Raw genomic sequence first — 17,084 nt, forward strand, 5'->3', positions numbered from 1 at the left:
TCAGTGGCCCGCACAGCCCCGGAGCTGCCCCCTCTGAGCCCGTGAGGGCCCACATACCCCCTCTCGCTGCTGCGTGCCCAGCCGTGCCCATGCCCCCATGTGCCTGGGGCCCTGTCTCCATTTCAAGTTTGCCAGATGAGAAGCATTGGTGTGAGCTCAGCGCTGGCCCCAGCTCACTTCTGGTGTGACTCATTCACCAAGCAGCATGCTGCTGCTGCGATAAGTGTGCGAGGGAGGGCGGGAGCAGGGAGGGAAGGAGGGGAGGCGACCGCCAGTCACTGCACAGAGGCAGCGCGCCCGCCTGCTCCTGGAGAGACCCAACTGCACGCTCCAGAGAGGGAACTTGGAGGAAGCACGGCCAGGAAGGCGCTCACTGCTCGAGGGACAGCGTGGCCCCCAGGTAAAGCCATCTCAGCCCTTCCTGCCCTTTGCCCTGCAGGTCAGGAGGCTATGTCAAGTGGGAGATGGGGTCTGGAGCCACGGCGGGGTGGGCTCCTGCCCTGCCCTGGTCTCACGCTACCGGCATCCCTGTGCAATCAGAGCATGGGAGCAGCGTTCGCTGGAGGGCGTGCCGTGGCGCGAACTCTGGCTGCAGCTGGCAGAGCGAGGCATGAGACCCAAGGCGGGCAGGGGCTGAGGGCAGGGGAGCGGAGGAGACTCCCTGCCCTGGGGGCTCTGCTTTTGGGCTGAGAAACACCCCTCTTCTCTGAGCAGGCTGCCCAGGGCAGCCGCCTGCTCCACACCACTCCTGTCAAGCCCACGCAGCTGGCTGGCATAGGGGCTTGACTTGCCCCGCAGAGGGGGAGGCTGCCCGGGCACCTGGAGGGGCGTGAGCCCTGACCGAGCGGGGCTCCCCGCACCCAGGCCGATCCAGAGCATGCTGGCAAGTGCCAGGGCTGATGGATCCCTGATTCAGCCCCCCCGCAGCCCTGCAGGATGCCGATCAGAGCTGGCAGCTGGTACGGTGCCGACGGCCCTGCAAACAGGATGTCGGTCTCATCCCACACCCCGGCCCCCGGCCCCCGGCCCCTGCAGTGCTCTGTACCTGGCCTGGGCAATGGGCTGCACCAGGGGGTGCCAGGGACCGGGCTCTGGGAGAGCTTCCAGGGCTCGGCATGGGTGCAAACGAGGCGCATCTTGCTGAGGGCTGTGCTGGGGACAGAGGCTTGGCAGGGGCGGGCTGCAGCCAGGCAGATGCCCTTAGGCTCCCCATTGTGCCCAGCAGTGCCTCCATGGCTGGGATGGACGGACACGGCCTGGGCTGGGCAGAGGGAGCAGGGCAGGGGCTGAGCCGTGTGCCTGGTGTGCAGGGAGGGAGAAGTGCTTCGTGAAGCCAGGCAGCATGAGGACCCACAGACGGGGCAGCATGGCCCAGGATGGACACCAGGGTTTCTCCCCCTCCTCCCCTTCCCCTCGGTGGACGACACAGTCCCAGGAGCCAGAAGCGGCACTTCCCGAGGACTCCTGCTGCGCACGCTGATCCCCGCGGCTTCCGACATAGGGCAGCCGGGTTTTATGCCCCCTGCAACCCAGGACGGGTCACCGCCATCCTCCTGTCCAGTCCCCTGCATGGCACAGAGCCAGCCTCTCCTTTCCAGCTGAGCCAGCACGTGCATTTGGAAAGACGCATCCTTCCTTGCTTCCAGGCCCTCGAGTGGATCACACCCGACACCCGCGGGCGGCTGGAATCGCCTCCCCAGGCCAGAGCCATGGTGAATGTCAGGGGGTGAGGCCCTGCGTGTGTTTGCCCCCGTCCCATCGTGTGCAGCTGATCAGGAGGCGGGCTGCTGCAGAAGGTGCCCCACAGCCTGGCACGCGGAGAAGGGGAGCGGGCTCCTTGCCCCGAGCCCGCTACTCCACAGCGCCTTTCCTAAGAGGGTCCGGAGAGCAGGAGTCCCTTTTACCCGTCAGAGCCATGCACGGTCCTGCTCCAGCACAGGCCCCTGGGCTTGCAGCAGGGCTTCTTTAATCTATCAAATCAAGCCATGTGACTGGAACAGCCAGGGTCCAGTGCCTCGGAGCAGGTACGGGATGCTACAGGCCTGCCAGTCTGCTCCCAATGGCCTCCGGGGTCTGATAACACCTGTTGAAGGAAAGACATGGCTGGAAACAAAAGTGAGATAACAGGCAATGTGGCTTCATGAAAAGGTAGCCGGTACCAGGCTAGTCTTGGATCTTAGATAAGATAACTCAGGTTTTAAAGAGAAGTGCAGTCGACATAACCGCCTTTGCTAAAGCCCTCAGGGGAAGCTCGTCCAGCAAAACAGGAAAAGGACGACGGGGTGAGGAAGGGCCGAAAGCGGCAATGGCTGGGCACTGAGCTGGGGTGCCGGAGGGAGGCTGCAAGGGCCAGCTCCTCCAGACTCAGCCTGGCGCCCCTTCAACATGACCATTTCCATGCGCGTCCCCAGGAACAGACGTGTTCTCCTGACGTGGCACAAAGGTGGGAGAAGCAACCTGCCCGAGGGGCTGGGAGCCCACGGGAAGAGTGCAGTGACTGCGAGGGCCAGGGTAGGATGCTTTCTCATGGAAAGGGGACAGAAATTGTGCTCGGGGCAATAGGCAGAGGCTCTGCCGGGACCCGGGAGCAGAACTGCTCTGTCCGTGCGCTCAGGGCTAGCACCACGCAGAGGAAGCAGGGCCGGGGCAGAGCCGTCCCCAGGGACCTCGTGCACTGGGGGGATCTAAGGCGGCCTGAGCGTGCCGATCCCTGGGGGACTGGAAACATCCCTCTGCGCTGGGGACAGCCCCCACCCTGGCCTCAGGGGCCAGGGCCCATCGCAGCCAGCAGCCCCTCGCCCCAGCCAGGGCTCCCAGGAGCGGCCCCTGCCCCTGCTCTCTGAGGATCTCCCTGGGCAGCTCCTCCGTAGCCACAGAGGTCGTTAGCAACTAACCCCGTCCGCCCGTATCGTCTGGTGGTGCCAGCAATCCAGACCGAAAGGCCCTTGGGGTCGGGAGCAGCCGATGCCTGAGAGCAGCAGCATATGCTTGCTGCGGCCCAGGCATGATGCCTGAGCTTGGCGGGGTGAACACGTCCCCGTGGCTGCTCCAGGGAGGGTGGAGCGTGCGAAGCCCTTTGGAGCAACAACGGGTTCTGCAGCAACGAGTGCACATGTGGCGACCGCTGCGGCTCCCTGCACCGGGGCGGAGGGGCTGCTCCCTCGCCCTTGCTCGAACCCAGGACCGTGCCGGCAGCCCTGCCAGCAACTTCCCCTGCAATCAGTGAATGCCATGCTCCTCCCTGAGCTTGGCGGGGTGCTTTTAACCCATTAGACATCAATGCAGACGTGATGCGTTTGGCCTGCTCCGCCTTTTCCTTCTGTTTTCTTTCCTGATGAGGATGAACTTGACCTTAACGGCTGTACCCCGCTCCCCACCCTGCTCCGGAGCCCAGAAGCCCCTGCTCTTGTCGGCCCCGGGGTACCCTGCCAACAGCAGCCGGTTGTGAGCAGGGAAGGCAGGGCCATCGTCTGCCTATAACCTCAGCTGGCACCTGCCGCGCTGCTGCAGCCCCGGGTTTCTCAGGCAGTCCTCCCCTGTCTTTCCACGGGGAGAAGGGAAGAGACGGTGGCAATCTCTGCGCAGCGCTTTGGGAGGGAAAAATGCTCACGACGTGCAACGACACAGCCACTGGCTCAGGTCTCAGCGGCCCCAACTCGCTTCTGTGGACAGGGAGTGGCGTGGACATCCAGGCAGCGCTATGGTCCGGTCCTGCTTCGTGTACGTGTGTACCCGCAGCGAGCAGACTCCCGGCGTGGGGAGGGGGTTTCGGCTACATCTACCCCAGCGATTTCCGCTCTTGCCACAGTGGACAATTCAGTGTGCAGATACCATCGCCCCTGCAGACAGCGGTCCCCCGGGGGGGTATTGCTATGAGCCAAGCGATTGCAGGCATTGCTTCCCTCTGTGGCGCCTGCGCTCCTGAGCCTAGGACGAGACCGCGGCAGGGGAGCTCTTCATGTCACAGATGGGTCACAACAGTGGTTATTGTTCCTGTGTAATTCATTAGCCCAGGTCTAATTCTGTCATTTGCTCTTTGAGCACAATAGGGCTCAGTGCGGAAGGGCCTCATTAACTGGCAGGACTCCACTCCCGCACATCGCGAGCACCCGGCTTGCTATTAAAAGAAGTTACCGTATCATCCAAGGAGCCTAAAAGGACCCCCGTCCCGTGGCACCATCGTGACCACAACCTGTGCAGCTGAATCCAGTAACTCCTTAGATTTCACAGACTATTCTGGGTCCATACGTGTGCAGCTCAGAGGCAGGATCCGTCCGCCCCCATGGTCAGACTGGTATGGACTGGGTGAGGGGGGTTGCCTTCCTCTATAGTGAGGGTATGGGCTCTTCCTGGGGTCTCTTGAGTGTATTTTAACAACCTGTGCTGCAGCAGGACATTGGCCGCTGCGGTCCCCCTGCTCTGGTGGGCGCGGGGTGGGGTGTGATGGCTGGTGCTGTGTCAGATCTGGCTGTAGTTTTGCTAAGGGGATTTGTATAGGATAGTCCGGACGGGGTTGGCCCTGCCTCGGGCCGTCCAGCCCGACTCGCCTACGATTCTCGGACTCTGCACTGGACTCTTGCTCTATATAGCAGTAGCATGTCCTTAATGAGGGTTGGCAGCTCTTGCTCAAGCCAGGCTCAGGACTGAGCTGGCAGGTGCTGTGCACCGGGCTAAGCACTGGCAGCATCAGCAGCAGTGCCTCCATGTCTGCAGCATTTGGTATTGCCGCGTGCTAGTATTGCAATACTGGCAGCCCCGGACGCTGGCGTGCTGTGGTCATGGGTGCACCGTGGCTGCTCATTTCAAGGGGAAAAACCAAACTGCAGCTTTGGAGAGGAGCCCAGACATCACAACGTCTAGAGGCTGCAGGGGAGAAGGCAGAGCAGCCCCAGGCTCGGGGCAGCTCGCGCTGTCTGAAGGGCACTGGTGGCTGTGCTGTGCCCGGGCTGCTGACCTGACGCCGGTTCCCCGGAGCTCCCAGCTGGAGACATCACAGGTACCAAAGCAAAAGCAAATCATGCAGATCTTCTGTGCAAACAGCCCAGAGCTGGTGTTGGCCTGGAAGGGGTCCTCAGTCCCCCCCGGCTGCATTTGCCTGGCAGAGCCCAGAACAGGAGCCATTCTCTTGGAGACCAAAGGTGGGAGTGCTCGGGGCTGCCAAAATGCCCCCCACGGGGCTCCTTGCATTCTCACGGGTTCCTGGGGCTGCCTGGGCCCAGCACGGGAAGGAAACAGTTGTTCCAGCTGTGAAAAACAAGGAAAGTGATTACTACCAGCTGGCGAGTTTGACCACAAGGAAAGATTCCCTCCCCGACCATGGAGGACACCCAAGGAGGCTATAGTTCAGGTCCAGGCAGCCAGCTGGGCCGGCACAGGGCAGCGGGGCTGTATCCGTGGAAGTGCGCTCAGGAGTCAGCAGCCACCGCTCTTCACAGGCTTTGCAGGGGCAGCCCGGGTCTGGGCAGCAGACAGCTTCGGCAGGCATAGCCTGTGCCCAGGTCAGGTGGGGATGGCTCTGCCCCTGCATACGCTGCTCTGTGCCGCCGCCTGGTTTTGTGCGTCTGCTCCTGTCAGGGAGATGCTGAGGGTGGAAACTGCCTTGCCTGGCTCTGGTGGAGCTGGGCCTGGGGGAGCTGGGGAAGGGCATGGGGAGTGGGCACGGGGCTTGGGGCGAGCGCTTTGCAGGGTCTCTGTCCTGCCTCTGGAGGGGCTGCTGCCCTCGCCGGGCTTCCCTGGGCAGCTGCGACGGCCTTCCCAGATTGCACGCTGCGTGGTCTCCCCTGCCCCCTGCCTCGCTCACAAGCCCCGGGCCTGACCCTTGCATTTCCCTTCCCTTGCAGGCTCTGACCCCTGGACGCTGCTGCAGGTTGTGCCCCCTTCTCCTGCCGGATGGACTGGCCAGGAGCAGCGAGGTAGCAGCAGCTCGCGCGACGCCCAGCCCAGCCATGCCGACGGAGCCAGGCAGAGCTGAGACTCCGCAGCACCCGGCCCCCGTGGACCTCTCGGAGCCGAGGGGCAAGACGGCCAGGAAGAGGGAGAGGCTGAGAGCCGGAGAGCAGCCTGGGCCTGTGACGGACAGTAACGGTGCCACAGCTGGTGCACGGGTGGGTGGCAGCAGCCTGCTCTAGGTGCCCAGCAGCCTTGCTCCTGGGCTCCCAGCGCTGAGCCTCGCTTTGCCCCGGCCCCTGCAGAGCTCAGACCGTGCTGGGTCCCATGTCAGCCCGGCTGGGAGAGAGCCATGCCCAGCGCTCCTTCGCCATGGGCTCCTGCCTGAACCAGACAGGCGCTGCGGAGGGCATCGCTGGGGCGGCGCTGGTGGGGTCCGTGCTGGTGGCACTCATCTTGGTGACCATCTGCGGGAACGTCATCGTCTGCCTGGTGGTCACCCTGGACCGCCAGCTGCGCAGCCTCACCAACTGCTTCATCGTCTCCCTGGCCACCACCGACCTGCTGCTGGGGCTGCTGGTGCTGCCCTTCTCGGCCATCTACGAGCTCACCAAGGACTGGCCCTTCGGCACTGTCCTGTGCAACATCTACACCAGCCTGGACGTCATGCTGTGCACGGCCTCCATCCTCAACCTGCTCATGATCAGCCTGGACCGCTATTACGCCGTGACCAAGGCGCTGCGCTACACCCAGCTGATCACCCCGTGCCGCGTGAAGCTGGCCCTGGTCGTCATCTGGGCCGTGGCACTGATGGTGTCCTTCCTGCCCATCCACCTGGGCTGGAACGCCAGCGGGCAGAGCACCAACAGCAGCAGGGTGTGCCAGCTGCAGGTCAATGCCTTGTACGGCCTGGTGGACTCGCTGCTCACCTTCTACTGCCCACTGATCGTCATGTGCATCACCTACTACCGCATCTTCAAGATCGCCCGGGAGCAAGCCAAGCGCATCAACCATACCAACAGCTGCCTGGCCACCGGCCCCTTGCTGGTGAAGGAGCATAAGGCCACGGTGACGCTGGCGGTCGTGCTGGGGGCGTTCATCATCTGCTGGTTCCCCTACTTCACCGTGTTCACTTACCGGGGGATGATGGGTGACGACGCGGTGGACTGCATGTCCAAGTCCATTGTCCTGTGGCTGGGCTACGCCAACTCGGCCCTGAACCCCATCCTGTACGCTGCCCTCAACCGGGACTTCCGCTCAGCCTACCAGCGCCTGCTGCGCTGCCGGAGGCAGAGGGGCCTCTCCCACTGCCAGCCCCTGACCTTCGCCTATGCACCCTGCCACAGGGGCCGAGCTGGCCAGCAAGCACTGAGCACGCAGCAGGAGAAGCCCCTGAGGTTGCAGGAGCGGAACGGCAGGGAGAGCTCGCTCGCTCGAGGAGCCAAGGAAAGGTACGGCTTGCCCCTTGCAAGCGGCTGGGGGCTGGGAGCAGGGCGGGGGGAGGTGGCCAGAAGAGCATCACACTGAGCTATGTCCAGACTCGGGTCAGAGGACACGGCCCAAGGCACGGGGCATACCCCGAGCGAGCTCAGCTGCCCCTGCAATGAGCCTGTGGCTGGCTGGGTCTTGCATGGTGGCTGCTCGGTTTCCCCCTGGTCACCGTGGGCAGAGCTCACTCCTTGTCTCAGATGGAGCAAGCTCACTCCCCTGACTCGGACTGCGGGCACCCGGCATGTACCCTCCGGGTGCACCGCAGGGCTTGTGCAGGTGCTGGGCTGGGCATCACGCATCCACTTGGCTGTGGTGCCGGCACTGAGACGGACTGCCCACCACCAGTGAGCTGCCCCTTGGGCATGTGCATGATGTTGGGTTGTCCATGGGGGAGCTGCAGGGCTGGGCTGGGCTGGCTCAGGGGCAGCTGTTCACACCAGCGGGCAGGGCTGGAGCCCCTTGATGTGTGTCCCAGTGCTCCGTCCTCACCCTCACATGATGCCTGCGTGCATGCATGGATGCTGGCCCCCGGCAGCCTGAGCAGCACAGCACTGTTGATAGCATGGGGGCCTGTTATCAGCAGCTGTGCAGGTGCAGCATGTGGAGGTGATGGTGACCTTGGCCAGCTCAGCAGAGGCATCTCACCAGTTGCCCCCATTCGGTCCTGGGGAAAGAGCAGGGCTGCTCCCTGGTGCAGAAGCCCTGCGGGCGCAGCAAGGCTGAAAGCGAGAGAAGGAAGTGCAGCACGTGGCTTCAGCTACCGCACCGCACAGAGCCGATGCTGGGAGCACACGGCACCTTCCTTCCGGGGGAAGCACGAGCCACAGCGTCACTGTGCACCCAGCTGCCTCGCCAGCATTAACAGAGCCTCCCTTGGCGCCGTGCCGGAGGGGCCGGCAGGGCATGCGCCCTACGCTCAGGAGCACGGAGCCGCCTAACCCAAACCAGGCGGGAGGTCCAGGCAGGGCAGCTGCTCCCCAGACTGCTCCAGCCTCAGCACTGACCCCCCCACAGCTGGTCCCCACTGGAAGGGGACCCTGGAAGTGCCCCACAGCAGGGCTCCAGCCTGCCCCAGCCCCGGGCCTTTGCCTTGAGGGGGTCCCCCCTTCCCCTGCCCCTGCCCCTGCCCCCGGAGGGGGTGCAGCCCAACCTGCGGCCTGGTGCTGGGGGTGCTGGTGCTGAACGGCCCATGTCCCCCCAGCACAGAGCAGGAGACCGTGTCCTTCCAGAGAAGCAGACCTGGCCGAGGACATGGCACTTGCCAGGCACAAGGGGAAGAAACGCCCAGGATTTTAGCCATAACGGCTGCAGGGGCTGCACTGATCTAGGCCAGGCAACAACAGCAGCTTCCCATCCCGCCTTCGAGCCTTAGACACGCAGCCCAAAGTGCACGAGAGGCCCCTCCGTGCAGCGGCACAGGCAGCGCTGGGGGATAGGGAGTATCTGCCGGGTGGGCAAGCTCCTGCGTCTGCGGGGCCTCTGCCAGCATCTCGGCCCACCTGCTTTCCGGGGTACCAGGGGGGGACCCCTCGTGTCGCAGCAAACATCTGGCAAGGATTGTCCACCAGGAAAGAGTGCAGAGGTCGGGGCTCCCTCGTGCCCAGGCCGTTTCCGAAGCATCAGGAGCCACTGGCTCCCCTGCCCTCCTTCCTCCTTCCCTGACTCCTGCACCCGCTCTCTGCAGCGGCAATATCCTTGCAGCCCGTCTCAGGGCTGAGCCGCCCTGTCAGGCACCAGCAGCTGCATGGAGGATGGAGGGGACCTCCCGGGCTTGCTCTGTATTCACCTCGCCTCATTGTGCCCTGGAGCGATTCCTGACAGCGAAAGGGCATGAAAGCTGAGGCATGCATCAGCATCTCGGCCCTTGTGCCAGGAGGCAGATTTGGTTTCACAGCCAGGGAAACGGGCTTGGAAACTTGCTGGGTTACCCGGGAAGGGCAGCGGCAGGGAGAGGCAGGCCCCGGGGCGTGGAGATGCTGGACTGCCAGGGAGACAGGGCAGCACGCACGGAAACCTGGACACCAGCAGAGCTGCAAAGGCAGACAGGCCATGTGTGCAATACATGCCTGCAGGTGTGGGCACGCATGCCCATGTGCACACGCACAAGCAGCCAGCTGGAGAGGGGGTGCGTAGCAGTCTCAGTTGTCCACAAATTCAGCTAATTAGTCCTTGGCGCGGTGCCACAGTGGAAGGCGGGGGCCAGCCAGGCAGGGCTGCGGAGACGGGAGCCAGGGCAGTACGTTCCCGCCTGAAGGGGACGAAGCAGCCGGGGAGGCAGCTGTACCCCGGGGACAACAGCCAAGTGCCACTTCCCCCGGCAGGCACAGCTTCCCAGAAGCCTCCTTCGTCCCTGGGGTGGGAAGATCCTCTGCAGTAGGCCGAAGCGGTTGGATCCCAGGGCTCCTGCACGTTGCAGGGGGGCCGGGAAGCAGACTGCATCTTGCAGAAGGGCGCTGGGGGGTTCGTGCAGTGGCTGGCCCAGAAAGGGGACCGTGGGCCCTGCTCCCTGTCCGGTGCCCTGGCTCAGCTCACCGAGCCAGCCGCAGATTTGGCACAGCCTGGGGCTGGCTGGCATCCAGTCCCGCCAGGCGCTTGGCTCTGGCAGGTGCTGCTGGCCGGTGCTGTGCCTGGTCGTGGGAGCCTGCTGAGGTCTGGAGGCCGACGGGGAGCACAGGGTCTGGCACTGCACAGGCACCCAGCCTGCAGAGCCCACAGACAGGGCAAAGGGCATTTCTGCCCTGGACATGGTGGCAGCAGGATCAGAATCAGACCTCCAGACCCCAAGCCCCAGGTGGGGCAGGGTCTCCCTGCTTGCTCAGGGCTCCCCAGGCCTGGCCCATTGCGCAGGGACCCGGCACCCCTGCAGGCCCCCTTGGAGCGCAATGCAGAGCCGTGTCTTTGCAAACCCCGTCTTCCCTAGCAGAGCCACGGCAGCTGCTGAACCAGCGCCGATCTGAACGAGATCCCAGGCACTGACTTCCACGGGGAGGCTGGGAGCGGTGTTGGGTGCTCGGGCTCAAGCATGGCCCGTGGGGCATGTCACTGGGACTCCCAGGCGGTTTGATTGGTTGTAATCACTGGCAAATAGGCCGGATTCCCCTGGTCGCGGGGGCACAGGTGGGCTGTTAGCGCCAAGACAGCCCTGACCGGCTGGGGCACGATGCAGCCAAGCATGGAAACAAAGGTGGCAGAATCGAACGTCTCTTTTTGCTCCATTCCCAGTTCCCTCCCCTGAATGCTCATCCCGGCGGAGCCAGCGCCCAAGCCTCGTGCAGGCAATTGTCAAGTGCAAGGAGGTTTTCCAAGCAGCTCGGCACTCCGTGGCTCCAGGCCGGGCTTCCGGAGGAGCTGGGCACCGGGCGGTTTGGCCGATCTCGCTGTTCACTGAAGTGTCCAAGTGGAAGCTGAGTCCTTTTGCCAGCCTGCCTCGCCTGCGTGGGCTGGGCCCATGGGAAAGGCTGGAGCAGCAGGCTCGGGGCTGGCCAGTCCCTCGGCAAACAGAGAGAAAGGAGTGCCGGCAGTCCCGAGGGAGCTTTCTGTGAGAGCAGCCGGAAAAGGCAGGGTCCAGCTAGGCCAGAGGGAATGGGATCAAAGGGGAGAGGATAGAGGTGTAGCCAGCAAGGACTGGCACCCCTCTCCTAGCGCAACGGCAGAGCTGGGCACGGGGAGGCTTTGGCACCGCTCGCAACTACCCTGTGGGCTCAGAGCCGGGGGCTCCTGGGAGACCGAGGGCTTCTGGCAAGCGCTGGGGAGAGACGGATCCACCAGTATATAACCCGTAGCACCAGAGCATCCCCAGGAAGGATACAACGGAGGAGCGTGGACTGCTAACTGCCAGAGAAGCTGGGCAGCCGTGGGCCCACTCCTACATGCACACGCAAGGGCACATGCATGTGCACCAGCACAAGTGTCCATGCTTTGCTCTAGCAGCCCTGTTCTGGTGGTCACGTTCGGTGGAGCTGGGGGCGATGCTGTGGCAGCACCACGTGGGGAGGAGTTGCTTTTTACTTTGCTTTGCATCGCCTAGCTGAGGATTAGCCATCAGCAAGCAAGAGAGGCCTGGTGCAGTCCCCACCAGCCCCTTTGGGAGCCTGTCCACAGGGAACAGAGTGTGGCCCAGGGCTGTGGCTGAAGCAGGGCACGGAGGAGCATCCGTGACTCTCTCCCCACACCTCCCGTCCTTAAATGTGCTTTTCTCTCTGTCTGATTTAACCCTTCCCAGCTCTGGAGCCTTTCCCTGAGTCTCAACTGCCCCCCTGCCGTAGGCCCTGCAATGGGCTCCCTGCTTGTGGCCTCCAGTTCCCAAGTCCAGCAAGGTGAAAAGGACAACGTGAGATTTTTCTGCTGGGAGAAACATGGAGGCACCGGCAGGAGCCGAAGGGTGAGTATCTGGGAAGCAGCGTCGGGGTGGGGATAAGGCTCACTTGGCCCTGGGGCATCTGCATGGGTGCCGTGATGAACCCGCCTGCACGGCAGCCCCATCAAAGGCACTGTGCTGGGATGGGGAGTGTCGTTCACTCGGCTTTCTCGTTTCCTGTGCGAATCCTGCTGGGCGGCGGTGCTGCGAGCGGCCACGTTCCTCCCCAGAAGTGGCTGCAACGGGACGAGAGCGCCCATGCAAGCCGGACCAGTCAGCTTCCCGCAATGGATGGGGTGGAGCCGGCCAGCGGACGCCCTTAGCTCTTCGGGAATATCCATTGCCTATGCCCTTTCTCCCCCCTGCACGATCCTACAGGCCTCCAGCCTGTCCCCCCTCTCTCTCTTTGCCGGTGCAGCAGGATGGGCGCTGTCAGCCCTTCTCCCAGCTGCCCTGCCATAGCACGGGTCTTACCCAGCGCCGTGTAGGAAACGGTGACCTGCCACACACCAAAGCTGTGGGCCAGGTGCTGAGCCGGCCAAGGTCACCGTCACCTCCACGTGCTGCACCTGCACAGCTGCTGATAACAGGCCCCCGCACTATCAACAGTGCCAGGGGGCCATTGCAGTCACCTGCCTGCCGAGAGCAAGATAGCACTGTTCTCCTGGCTCCCCCGTGGGCACCGATAACCTTGGCCAAGGTCAGATCGATGTGCTGCCGCGCCGGGGAGCAGGGCTTTCATCAGCGCTGCCTGCCGCCTCCCCGCGCTGGCAAAGCAAGCAGGCTGGAAAAATGCAATCAGCCAGGCTCTTCAGGCTTGAAATGAGGCCTGCCAGGGGGCCCACTTGCCCTGGGCTCGGCGCTGAGAGCGCCTGGCCCCTCGGCTCGGTGCGCTCCTCGGCCCCAATCAGCAGGGCGGCCGCGGGGTGCCTGGCAGTGCATGAAGAGGGGGGCTTGAGCGCTCCTCGGGGAGGTGGCCGAGAGGCTGCTCCTTCCCACGCCCGCAGCACCAAACCCTGCAGGAGGCAATGGAGCGTCCTCGGAGTGCCCCATTGCTGCTTCACGGCTGTCCCAGGATGCAGGCAGGCCCAGCGAGCAGCTCATCCCTCGGGGGCTGATGGTAGCAGTATAAACCTGCCTTTGGGCTCCGTACAGTCCCCTCTGCCCGGGGTGCATGCCCAGCGATGTCCTCTCCCACTGTCTCCTTCCCACTCTTGCATCTGCTCGCAGCCGCTGGCATAGCTGGCTCCGGAGGTCTGTGGCTCAGCACTCTGGTTTTATGGCAGTGTCTGCAGGAGATATTCCCCAAAGTGCCCAGGCAGGAGGAGGCAGCTCCTGAGCCTGGCCAGAGGGCAGAGCAAAGCCCCCCGCGCTTTGCTGGCTCAGATCTCCCCTGCCATGCCACCCCAAATGGAGGGGCCGTGAGGCAGGGGCCGTGTCCCCGCTGGGCCTGCAGTGAGCTGAGCTCTGCACAGTCTCAGCTGCCAGCGGCAGACCCGGGGAGCTGGGCACGAAGGGCTCTGAGGCATCTGTGTCACCGCAGGTTTCCTCTCCGAGCTGTGTGGGTGTTGGCAGGAAACCTCTGCTCTGTGAGCATGTAGCTGAGAGTGCAGCCGGGCACCACCCCCAGCCGGGGGGTCTCGGGCACAAATCCCCCCAAACGGCCGGCATTCGGCTTCATGGCAAGAGGCTCCCAGGTCCCCCATGGAGGGGAATGCTCCAGGCTGGAGCACGTGCAGTGCGGGGCGGTGGCTGGAGCACCGCTGGTGGGGTCCAGGGCTGGCGGGGACAGGGGAGCTCAACAAGCCACACTGCCCAAGTGACTCAGCTGCCTGTTCTCCCTTCAGGAGCCTCCTCTCAGCCTGGCCCCAAGGGACGCCCAGATCCCAGTGCCCAAGGAGCTGCCCTGGGGCCTTTAACAGCCGTTTACTGCATCCTCTCTCGAGCCCGAGCAGGGCTGGTGCTGCACACAGTGGAGAAAGGCCGGCGGCACTGCTCGGTCCCAGGGCCGCAGCCGGCGTGGAGAGGGGGGACCGGAGACCTGCTCTCTCGCAGCCTGTGCCCGGACCCGCAGCCGCCTGGGGCCCGCATGTGTGCACAGGGATGATGTGTGCATTTCATGTACTGGGTGCACGTGTGTGCAGGCACACAAGTGCACGTGGGAGTCCGTCTGTTTGTACACGCACACACACTGCCCCCCGATCCACGGGCAAGCCTGGGCACTGAAGGCAGATGGGATCTGTCTGTCTGCTGCTTCTTGACCCCACCTTGAAGGCCTGGGCACCTGGTATGGGACCGGGGAGTGGGAGCGGGGCTGGCGGCAGAGGAACCGCCCAGCTCCGGGGCAGGGCCGCGTCGCTGGTTCCTAGCCCTTGGGAAGGGACGGGCTGCATCTGTGGGCTCCCCTGAGTGCCAGGGGCCAAGGGGCGGGGGTCCTGGGAGAGTCTCCACCCGGGTGCTCTGTGCACCCCTGGGAGCTGCTTTCCCTGCAGGCTCCCTGTGCTGGGCGGGGGGAGCCGGCTGTGCTGCCCGATGGCAGTGTGGGACCCCCTTCCCTTGTGCCACATGCTCACCCATATCCCCCTGGCTCCTCGCCCGGCAGTCGGACACGGCCCATTCTGGCTCGGCAGCCCGAGACAGCTGTGTTTGCAAGAAGCTTCCCACGGGAACGGCCAAGCCGCCCTGGAGCGCGGCAGGGGCCCCGGGCAGAGAGCATTCCCCTGCATGTTGCACCCCCGTCGCTGACCCACCCACCCCGTCCCTGGCCAGGCCCTGCCCTGCTCAGGCCTCCCCCCAAACTCCTTACGCACAAGAGCTCTCTGCTACGCCCAGGTGCCCAGGCCAGGCCTCCTGGGGGAAAGCACCGGGTGGGAGCTCCCTTTGGCCCCTGCTAGACTGAGCCGCCTGGGTGCTGGGGAGAGCGTCCATGGCCGGGACTGACAGCTGCCGGTTTGCACCGCCGGCGGGGATGCCTGTCACACCTGAGCCAATAGAGCTGGTAAATAAAGGTTTGGAAAGAAAACAGAGATAAATGGTCTGTGCTTCTTGGAAAACCCTGTGGCGGGCCAGTAGGGGGCGCTCCTGCGTTGAGCCGCCCACCTCCCTGCGCCGACCCCCGTCCAGGCTCCGAGTGCCTCCCTGGGGTGCGTCCCGCCCGGCCGACCCCTTCCCTGGAGCACCCCCGCTAGCCTGGGGTCCCGCTGCCACCATCCAAGGCTCTGGACTCACTTCTGGCTCTGCGCACCTTGGAGAACACAGGCCTGATCGTCCAATGGGTGCTAGACCCAATACCAGCACTTGGGGCACTTCCCCAAGTCAGGGGCTTATTAGGAAAGTCTCCCTTAGTCCACAGACCTAAGGGGCCTCCTTGGCATAATTTAGTCCCACCCCTCAATACGTCTCCACACCGGTCACAAGGAGAACTTTATTGATGACAGGGGGTAGGGCGGAAACAGGGTAAAAGGTAGAGCAATATCATAGAAATCTTACAGCAATATCAGAGGAATCCCATAGAGCAAACCAGGGTGGCTGAGGTAGCCGTTTAAACGCATCTGAGTTACTGAAGCTAAATATCTAATCGGATCTCTAGTATCTTACTCACTCGCATCGTCCAGAGGTAGTTGTTGTATCCTCTGGAGGCAGGGCACTCTTGGAGCATGCGGTGATGAGGAGAGAGCCAGGCTCAGATTCACCTGGATGACCGCATGGCTAATGGCTGACCCCCTTCTTCTTGGACCGAGCCCTTAAATAACCTCTCTGCCCTCAGCAGCCCGGTCCAATCGAAGCTGCCAATACTGGCCACAAGCCGACCCATCTCCCCAGCATCCCTGGCTACCTGGGCCCGCGCAGGGCCGGGTCTTTCCCCCTGCCCAGGTGACCAGAGCATCGCCTCCCAGGCGCCAGGCTTTTGTCATGTAGACCAGGTGGGAGATCCCCACCCTGAGGAATGAAACACCAGCCTCCCAGGCTGGCTGAGACAGGTCTCTGGAGAGGGGCACCAACGGTGGCATTTCTGCCACAAACCCCGGCCAGCTCCAGGCAGCCCCCGCCCGGCCTGCTGCAGCTCAGGCAGCTGGACACTGTCCCCGTGTCTCCGTCCAGCCCCCCGGGCAGGCACAGATGTTCCTCCTGGTGTGCGTGGCCTGAAGGCAGGGGTCTGCCAGAGGCCTCGTGTGCATGGGGCTGCAGATGCTCCTGGGAGAGGCCTCTCCTCGCCGCCCTGCTGCAGGAGGGAGGCAGGGGCTCTCTGGGCTCCCTGCCCGACTGCTGCCAGCTTCAGGGTCGGGAGCACCCAGGGAATGCAGCTCGAGAGCACCACCTGCCTGCGGCCCGGAGACCGCAGCTGCCTGCCAGGGACCCTCCACCGGGCTCCCCGGGCCGGGGCTGGGAGCACCCGTCTGCATGGACTTCGTTTCCTGAGGGCTCCTGGCATCTCCGCAGCAGCCGCCAAGCTCGGCCTGTGACAGGGCAGACGGGGGCCCGGCTACCACTTCTGCTACGAGCCTTTTGCAGTAACCAGAGATGTGGGGAAGAGCTCACGGCTCCACACACCCCTCACCAGGCCCCTTGTAGAGGAGCAGCGCCCAGGCCTGCTGGGGAAGGATGCCAGAGGCCAGGGGAGAGAGCAGCTGATTGATTGCCTGGCGAGCAGCTGGTGCCTATAAAGGCAGCGAGCTCTGGGCAAGGGAAGCTGCTGCACTGGGCTGGGAAGTGAGGAGGGGGTTCGGGGGAGCCAGAGCTTCGGTCGGAGCAGGGCTTGGGGGGAGAGAGATGTCTCTGGAGCTGCAGGGCTTCTTCCAGGACTTCTGCTTGCCCGGCACTGGCCTTCCTGGGCTGGGGCTACGCTGCCTGTTGCTGTTCAGGGGTGTTTGGGGTGAGGAAAGATGCACATGATGGATGTGGGGGCTGTGGGGCTGCTATGGAGCAAGGCACTTGGCAAAGAGCTGCTACTTCCCGGGTGTCGTTCCAGCTACAGCATCCCTTTGCCCCTGGGAGCTGGAGCCATGAGCACCCATAGGTCTCCTAGGCCGATGGCAGCACAAGGTGCCCACCCTGCGCCCCTCCCTGGGAGAGCACAGGGCACCCACCTACCAGCACCAGGACAGCTGAGATGCACCCAGATGCTCCTCCTGGGCCCCCCCGGCAGGTGTGCAGGCACAGGGTGAGATCTCACCCCCCAGCTTGGCAAAGAGGAGGCCACAGAGCCAGTGAAACAGACCCCGGGGCTGCAAGGATGCCCTGTCTCTGGGTCAGGCCTGGAAATGCCCTGCTCAATTCCAACCCTGGGGAGACCGGCTGCCGGCATGCGCAAGCATGTGCACACGCACCCCAGCCACCTCTGATAACAATT

The 17,084-nt window shown here is 63.9% G+C and overlaps 1 protein-coding gene across 1 annotated transcript; it reads left to right on the forward strand.

The window, feature by feature from the left end:
* The first annotated feature begins 274 nt into the window (after nucleotides 1-274).
* HRH2 (histamine receptor H2) lies at nucleotides 275-14,760 on the forward strand. The gene is made up of 4 exons (XM_059712955.1): nucleotides 275-400; nucleotides 5,841-7,337; nucleotides 11,600-11,758; nucleotides 13,582-14,760. Exons 2-3 carry the CDS (start codon nucleotides 6,214-6,216, stop codon nucleotides 11,616-11,618), a joined length of 1,143 nt encoding a protein of 380 aa, XP_059568938.1. The 5' UTR covers nucleotides 275-400; nucleotides 5,841-6,213; the 3' UTR covers nucleotides 11,619-11,758; nucleotides 13,582-14,760.
* Nucleotides 14,761-17,084: the final 2,324 nt, after the last annotated feature.

Source organism: Alligator mississippiensis, chromosome 9, assembly GCF_030867095.1.
Source record: "Alligator mississippiensis isolate rAllMis1 chromosome 9, rAllMis1, whole genome shotgun sequence".
NCBI classification, from domain to species: domain Eukaryota; kingdom Metazoa; phylum Chordata; order Crocodylia; family Alligatoridae; genus Alligator; species Alligator mississippiensis.